Genomic DNA, 8,852 nt, shown 5'->3' with positions numbered 1-8,852 from the left:
TACTTAAAAACAAGTAATAATGTGTAGAATTAGGTTGAATAACCATATAATATTCTTCAAACACTCCCATAATGAAAAATATCATATATTTTCTGTAGGTAGATGTTTTCACTGGCTAAATTTGATAGCACTTACGGTTGACTAGGACAGATATATCGGGGCAGAAATTTCACAAGCCGACTTGTGGCAAGTGCTCCATTTAAAATCAATGAGCTGTTCAGTATGACCCAACTGTCAGTGTTTGTCTATATGGAGATTGCATGACCATGTGCTTGACTTTATACACCTGTTGTCAATGAGTGTGGCTGACACATCTGAACTCACTAATTAGGAGGAGTGTCCACATACTTTTGGCCATATAGTGCACAAAAAGCGAGATGATTATATGCAATAAACATGAACGAAAAATTACAGATACGTATTTTTATTATTTCACAGAACTCAGTAGGCCTTCTCCAAAAACCTAACATGCCCTGAGGGCTCCCCACTGCCTCATTTATAATATATCTACATCATCTGCATCACAGATTTGTAGTATGGTGTATTCTCCTTAGGATTGCTCTAGTTAATGGAGTGTGTGTGGGGGGAGGGTATCTCTATTTGGCCCCTCTCCCATCGCCCTATCCCCTTATCAGTAGTACTCTGACCTCTCCACAGATCCTGTATAAAAGGGCCAGAACACTGCGCACTCTCCTCTCCTAACACAGTGTTTCTGCCCAAAGTCCACCGCTCAGCACCATGCCTGTCGACTTCAATGGGAGATGGGTGATGGAGACCAACGACAACTTTGAGGACTTCATGAAAGTACTGAGTAAGCCTGAAAAGACACGGAGGCTGATTTCGTTACTGTAAACAGTGGTTTTTGCTGATTGGAGTGAGAATAGAGGGGTAGCTGTAGTCTTCTGTATGGACCAGAGGGGTCATTACTGTGGACATCTTCTCTTTCTCCTCTGCAGACATTGATTTGGCCACACGCAAGATTGCCATCCACCTCTCTCAGACCAAGGTCATTATCCAGGACGGGGACAAGTTTGTGATGAAGACCCTCAGCATCTTCCGGAATTACGAGATGAGCTTCACGATCGGAGAGGAGATTGAGGAGTACACTAAGGGCCTTGACAACCGGGTGGTTAAGGTGAGGCTGTGATGAATCGGTGTTAATATCGTACGTCTTTTTCCACTTACCTTAATGGCATGTGTCTCGCTCGAGCTGCACTTACTCTGCGACCCTGGCTCCGATCCCAGCGCCAGTGATGGAACACGTGTTAAACAAATAGAGAATAGTCATCAAAGTACACCCGCAGGGACAATAAGTACAGTAGACAGGGATTTATCGGGTTCACCTTAGAGCAATGGTTGGGCCATCTGGTAGAATTTGTTTAAAAAGTCTAGTTGAAACCCATTTTGGACTTTTAACTGACTTGGACATTTAACTAAATTCCTTTTGCTTTGAATGAGCCTGTATTAAAATAAATGGTTAGACATTTCATTTTGTCACTATCAATATAGTAATAATGCTACTTTATGAAACTTTAACAAGTGTTTCAGTAGTGACTGTTTTGGTAGCGAAAATTTGAGGTAATTTAGAACAGAACTCAAAAACACAGCCAGTACATGCAAAGAAACACAGCTTTGAACAGTTGTACACACATAATATCATATTATTTTTCATTAAAACACAAAAAACTTTACTTAATTGCAGAAAATATGTGTTTCAGTTCTTAATGTTCCACACTGATTTTCAGATTTTGGGACACATTTACTTCCAAACAATGGGATCTAACTGCTCACCATGTGGCCATGAGGGACAGGGATGCAGCCTCGCTTCCTACTCTAAAATGCAGGGGTGTGGCAAAAACAAGGCTCCACCCATGGAATAAAACTCTTTGTGTTTTGGGAGTGACATCAAGTGTAAAGTGTAAATTTAGGGGTTAGGGTTTGGAACAGACACCTCCCAATAGAAAGTAGTGTATAAATTATGAATTTGTATATATTTAGCTTATTGGGTTTAAATAGATCACAACATATTTCTTGTAAATATCTTAAGTCTGATTATTTTCTTATTATAATTTGTTTTTTTACTGTGGGACCACAGCTTGAACTAATTTGGTAATATACTCATAAACAAATATGTTTTAAAAAAAGTTTTTATTAGTATACCACAGACCTTGGAACATAGTTAGGTAGTTTTTCTTTTTATCTATTTATTTATTTATTTATTCATTCAAGCACATATTGTCCCACTTTTGCTGATCTCACCCTGCTTAAAAGTAATTAATACAAAATTCATATTTTAAAACTTGGCAATTAACTAAATATAACTAAATAACTATAATAAACTGGGGAGCTCTGCAATTACACACAGCTTCAGTAAAACACTAATACTAAGCTTATCACTACTGAGGATGCTGGTTAGTTTGGCTATCCTTCAAAAGAGCTTAGTAATGCTGTGATCAATAGCTGGCCCATCGCTTTGATTTATCAGTCTACTCAAGCTTTAGCAGAGCTCAGTAACACTGAGATTAATAACTGATCATCACATTGATTTATCAGTCTACTCAGGCTTTAGCAGAGCTCAGTAACACTGAGATTAATAACTGATCATCACATTGATTTATCAGTCTACTCAGGCTTTAGCAGAGCTCAGTAACACTGAGATTAATAACTGATCATCACATTGATTTATCAGTCTACTCAGGCTTTAGCAGAGCTCAGTGACACAGATTAATAACTGATCATCACTTTGATTTATCAGTATATTTAGGCTTTATGCACTGATTTTAAACTAGGTAATAAACATGCAATGAAGATGCTTCTTTAAAAGATTATATATTTTAAGTGTTTAAAATTATTCTCCTTAAAATGCAAGAGGTAACTGCATTCAAATCCTAAATCCTATATTTCAACTTGTGAAATAACACTATTTTTGTCCTTTTTCTTTTTAAGATCTTTTTGATTTACTTTAAAGTGAAGTTGTAAGATTTATTTATTACGTGTTTAAATAAAAAATAATAATAATAATAATTATTAAAAATGCTGCCCCACTTTTTGCTCATGGGGCAGCACTAGTGTTTCACTAGTGACACTTTCATGTCACTAGTGAAAGACAAGTTTTAGTCCATGGGTGGAGCCTTATTTTAGCCACACCCCTGCATTTCAGAGCAGGAACTGAGGCTGCATCCCTGTCCCTTATGGCCACATGGTGAGCAGTTAGATCCGATTGCTTTGAAGTAAATGTGTCCCAAAATCTGAAAATTTGTCTGCAACATTAAGAATTGTCACTACCGAAACACATTTTCTGCAACTCAGTGAATTTTTTTGTGCTTTAATGTAAAATATTATGATTTCATGTATGTACACAGTATTTAAAGCTATGTTTGCTGACCACATACTGACTAGTGTTTTTTGTTCTGCTAAATATTTGCTAAAATGGTCAGCACCAAAACAGTCACTGCTGAAACATTTGGTAAAGTTTCAGTAGTGTTATGATTGTTTTGTTAGTGACAAAATGGAATGTTTAATCATTTATTTGAACAAAATAAACATAATAAAAGTATAGGGCCACTCAAAGCCAAAAGAGTTTAGTCCAAGTCAGTTAAATGTCTAAAATGAGTTCTCAACTGTAATTTTGAATTTGGAAGAGTGATCGATATAAATAAGCTATAGTTATGACATGTACCTTTCATGAGTCTCACTGTGTTTGACTTCATTAGAGCCAAAGCAGCTGTGTTTGAGTAAGAAAACGTAGCTCAGTGTGAGTGAAATAGCACAGAATAAGGCCATTGCACTGTTGCCTGACAGGCCTGTCTCAACAGACCCTGATCACCTGGGAGGGCGATAAATTGGTGTGCACACAAAGAGGTGAGAAGGCCAACCGCGGATGGAAGCACTGGATAGAGGGAGATAAACTACACTTGGTGAGCCTCCAATAGCTTTGCATTACTTACAGGTTAACACTACCTACAGGTAACACTACCTATACAGAGAATTCACAACACAGACAGAAGTATTTAACGCATATTCAAAAAGCCTGGCTTGCATTCAATTTTCCCAGGTCTTTCCAAAGGTGTTCGTGAGGTTCAGAGGTCAGGGCTCTGTGCAGGCCACTGGAGTTCCTCCACACCAAACTCATCAAACCATGTCTTTATGAACCTCGCTTTGTGCACAGGGGCTCAGTCATGGTGGAGCAGGAAAGAAGCTTCCTAAACTGTTCCCTAAACCATTGCCACAAAATTGAAGGAGTATAATAGCCTAAAAATGTCTTTGTATGCTGTAGCATTAACATTAACCTTCACTGGAACTAAGAGGCCCAAACTTAGCAACCACCTGGGATTGTATAGTAACAGCCTAACAACACTGCAGCAATCACCTAACAACCAGCAAGCAACACCCTAAAATGCTAGAATATCACAGCAACCTCATAGCAACTGCATGGAATAACTATATAAAACCAATTAAGTTATCAAAAACAATCAGACAACTGCTTTTGAAGCATTATTAGCTTGCTTTGTCAAGCCAACTTAGTCAGTTAACGACCTTTGTCTTTCTATTATTTATTTTTTTTGTTTACTTTTCATAATAGGCGTCTATTAAATTGATACGCTAACGTTGTGTTTTTCTACCCTTTATATTTGCAGGAGCTGTTTTGTGAAGGAGTTGTTTGTCATCAAGTGTTTAAGAAACAAGCTTAGTGGTCGCACTCCATGGTCACTGGAAAATAACTGTATTGACCCTTTTTATCAATAAAGAAACCACTGAATAGAGCCTTAAATGTAGCAATGTTAAGTACTTTATTGATCCTACAAGACAAATTTGACATTTTGTGGCCTAACTAGGCCCTGTGTGGGGCAGTACAGCATAAACCCCCCCACACCAGAAAGTTACTTTAACCCCTTCACCTGGTGAGAAGAAAAACATGTTTTTACTCTATATACAATTTTATATAGAATATATGCAATACGAATCCTGTCTACCTTTTAAATAGTATTTCTTAGTAAGAAAATATTGTGGGATGTTATAAAAAGTCAGAGTCCTTTCATTTAAATCATTACCATTTAAAAAGGCCATTTGATTTCTGAGGAGATTAGATATTCAATGATCGACATGCATAAGGAAGTGGAAAATCAAAGGGGAATCAGTGGAAGGTCCAGAGAATTTGGGACAATTGTGCCAGACCTGGTAGACCACCAAAACTGTCATCGTCAGATAGACACTACTTAAAGATTTCATCTTTGAGTGAAAAGAGAAAGAAGCTGCTGGTGTTCTCAGAACAAAGGACCGGCCACCGCAGAGTCCAGAACTCTACAGCAGTGAACCTGATTAGGATTACTTGGATTGTAAGAACCAGAAAAGTGAACCAACTTCTAAGACTGAACTTTGGAGGTGTGGAACAAGTAAGTCTGAATGTAAGTCTGCCTGAAAAGCTGTAACGAAGAAGTTGTTGAGGCGTCTGTGAAAATTTCTGTTAAATATGTTTTCTGTTTTTTCCCTTTATACTGAAAAATGGCCATTTTAACTGGAAATGTAATAAATTCAGGGGGCTGACCTATGAACAGTACTATAGATATCTGAAACCTAACTACTTTCTTTATTGGTGTATTGTTTTGTCTATTTGGGCCGTTGTCCACCACAAACATTGCACTTTAGCCCCCCTCCAAGACTAAATGTTTTGGCACTCCTGATGTAGGGCAAAGTGCATGTTAGTTCAGTTAGAAAATGTAACCAGAGAATTCATTTTTGTTCTTAACAAAATGCTAATGCCCAATTTGGTTTAGAAAAGCACTTCTGTACTATAAAAACATAAGTAATACGATCAAATGCAGTCAACAGGAGTAGACCACAACAAAGATATTACAGCAGGACCTGCAGGGCTGTCTGAATCACAGCATTTAAACAGGCTAAAAACTGAGAAGGAATTCAGCAGCAGCAGGAAGATTTTACTAACATCTGTTAATAAATGAACAAAACTGTAATTCTTTATTATTGATCTTTAAAAAACAAATGTGCCCATTCATTCAAAAGGGCATTGTGCATAGTGATCTTAGGCTTGTGCGCAGCTGCTCAGCCATGGAAACCCATTTCATGACACTCCTGATGCACAGTTCTTGTGTGGATGTTGCTTCCAGAGGCAGTTTGCAACTCAGCTTCAGCACTCGGCAGCCCCCTTCTGTGATTTTTGCATGGTATACTGCAGGGTGGGGAACTGAGGGCTGGATTCCAGTTGGTAAGTTGAATAAGGTGTGCTTGAGCAGGAAAATCACCAACTGTCAACCAGAGTTCCCCAACCCAACCACTTTGTGGCTGAGCTGTTGTTGCTCATAGGCCCTTCCATTTCACAATAATAGCACTTACAGTTGACCAGGGCAGACCTAGCAGGGCATAAATTTCACAAACTTGTGCAAAAGGTAGCATTGTAAGTCTGTGCCACATTTAAAGCCCATCTATTCTAATGATCCATTCTACTACTAATGCCATATTTCAATCCAATTCAATCCAAAATGGGCATCAGTAACAAAAAACAGTAGTGATAAACCATAGGACAAGCAAAGAGAAAAGCCAAAAAAAGAAAAGAAAAAAAAACAGGAGAAAAAAGGTGAGTACGGGAAGTGTGTAAGGGCCCCATCTGGTGGGCCACCTGAGTAACAGCAGGTGCAGACCTGACAGATCGAGGTCAAATTCCCATTCATCCACAGGAGGGAGATTAGAGAACCCACTGAGTGACAAGTACCAAAGGTGTGTTGATCTGACACACAAATCGGGCAAGGGTTAGTCTGATAATAACCCATATCCACTATTAGGTCAATAATCAAGAAGTTTAAAACAGCTATTAGCTATGTTTAATATCCAAACCACCCAAGAACCGACATGTGTCTTCTAAATTGTCATATGTAATGCTGATGATGGTAAAACAGTAGCAAATCTGAAAAAATAAGTTTTCTTTGAGAACTATTTTGTCCGAGAAAGCGCAGCATGTACCTCTAGCCTTAAATATATTGAAAAATTACAGTTCAATCCTAAACCTTGAGAGAGGCATTAAACTCTTTAGATGTCTGGTTTCCATCACCACCACTGCGAATTCGGACTCTTTATGTTTTTCTAAAATGGAAAAATTCACATCAAGCCACTCTGAAAGACTGTTTATGTCTTAACCATTAAATTATGCAGAAAAAATGAGAAAAATTGTGGAATTCTTCTTTAACTTAGATATATCATTGATCATCTCCAACTTTAGCTACTTTAGGACATTGCCCAAGAGAAAAAACTTGTGTCATTATCTTACTTTCTGTTGGAGACCAGTGCAACCATATAACATCATCGCAGTTTGTCAATGGCAACCTAACAGCACTGGAATTTTTTCATGTTTTTGTATGATAAACGAAACATTTCCACTTGATTTCTGCATCATATTTGAATAGTATTAGATACAGTAGCAGTATGGGTGAAAATTTATATCACGGTATAATTAAGATTACTAACGGTTTCTGTATATATCACGGTATAGTGCATTTATGTACATTTCTTTCACATTAAACCATTTTGGATGTTTAAGTAAACCTTTTTTGTAGATTAAGGCCCAATCCCTTTTCTTCTTTTTACCCCTACCCCTTGTTTTCAAGGGTCACCCTAACCCCTTGGAATGGAGTTACAAGGGGTAGTGGTTGAAATCATGCCCTATGAAATGGGACAAAAAAAAACAACAAAAAAAAAACATTACTTCATTAACAGGCTATTAGCGGTGCTCTGTATGCGACCCGGCCCGTCTTCAGTGATAGCAGAGAAGGGAAAAGTTCAGCAACCTCACTTCTGGGCTTTAGTTACATTTAGGGTATCATATGCTTTCAAAGGGGGGGTATAAGACAATTATTTATTATCACCCACTGCTAATTCTTCAGTGATATGAAGCTGAAGTCAGCTATTCACCAGCTTTTTGTTCGAATTTTCCCGTTCCACCTTAAATGGTGCAGCAGTTATATTCTGGCGCTTCAGGCGTCAGAACTGCTGGACTATTTAAGGTAGAATGAGAAAGTTAGCTAGCTAGCTACCGAGACGTTAGCATGCTATTAGCGATTTTTTATGCTTGTTATGAAGAAGACGATCATAATACATTGAAACGACATTAAACTAAGATAATGCAATGGTTATCGTAAATTTTTAAAAAAGAAAATACTTACATTTGTGGGTTTCTTTGGTCGCTCCATCTTACCAGTTTTTTCTTTTTTTCTCATAACACTCTGTTTGGAGTGTGCCTTTGAAAAATCTCCGTTTGGAGGGCCATGTAGCCCTAACACTTCGCCCTACCCCTCTATCTCACCAAAAATTGGGACCCTAACCCTAGACATGAATGCGCAAAACACAGGGCTAAGGGCTAAGTGGTAGGGGCGAGGGGTGAAATGGGATTGGGCCTAACAATGCCGTATTAGGGAGGAGCGCTGCACACGGAAATCTGGCTAGTTTCCATGCTAGGCTAATGGCTAACAGCTAACCCCAAGAGATTGGCTTTTCCCTCGTGAACTCAGTAACTCATTACAGTCTGATGTCACTCCTTTGAAAACTGGACTAATTAACCTCAGGCTGCAACTCAGTACATGAGAGGTGAGGGAGTGTTTTGCACTGTTCGTATGGCGTGTTATCTGCATTTATTTGCATATATATATATATATATATATATATATATATATATATATATATATGCATATATAAACACCAAAACATTCTAACATTCTAGCTTTCAGGGTTTATTTATTCAGGCTTTATCAGACAGGATTTTAGGGCTCGCTGCAGCACAAAATCCATACATCCTTACCGAGAACTCAACGTCATTTTTAACCTAAAGGGCTCCGTATAATATTGCA

General features: G+C 38.1%; 1 protein-coding gene across 2 annotated transcripts; it reads left to right on the top strand.

Annotated features, from left to right (window-relative positions):
* The first annotated feature begins 678 nt into the window (after positions 1-678).
* Positions 679-4,771, top strand: rbp2b (retinol binding protein 2b, cellular). Of its 2 annotated transcripts, none has more exons than XR_005008688.1 (4): positions 679-811; positions 957-1,135; positions 3,802-3,917; positions 4,638-4,771. XR_005008688.1 is itself a non-coding variant. In XM_036596515.1 (4 exons), exons 1-4 carry the CDS (start codon positions 739-741, stop codon positions 4,689-4,691), a joined length of 408 nt encoding a protein of 135 aa, XP_036452408.1. In that variant the 5' UTR covers positions 679-738; the 3' UTR covers positions 4,692-4,771. The 2 variants fall into 2 exon arrangements, 1 of the variants encoding a protein (XP_036452408.1); XM_036596515.1 differs by having other exon boundaries at positions 3,816-3,917.
* Positions 4,772-8,852: the final 4,081 nt, after the last annotated feature.

This window comes from Colossoma macropomum, unplaced genomic scaffold (assembly GCF_904425465.1).
Source record: "Colossoma macropomum unplaced genomic scaffold, Colossoma_macropomum, whole genome shotgun sequence".
Classification (NCBI taxonomy): Eukaryota; Metazoa; Chordata; class Actinopteri; order Characiformes; family Serrasalmidae; genus Colossoma; species Colossoma macropomum.
This window is presented reverse-complemented; position numbering and strand designations above follow the sequence as displayed.

Coding starts and splice junctions, on each gene's coding strand:
- rbp2b (XM_036596515.1), top strand. CDS start 739: ATGCCTGTCGACTTCAATGGGAGATGGGTGATGGAGACCAACGACAAC. Junction 812..956: donor GGACTTCATGAAAGTACTGA/GTAAGCCTGAAA, acceptor TCTCCTCTGCAG/ACATTGATTTGGCCACACGC. Junction 1,136..3,815: donor TTGACAACCGGGTGGTTAAG/GTGAGGCTGTGA, acceptor CTGTCTCAACAG/ACCCTGATCACCTGGGAGGG.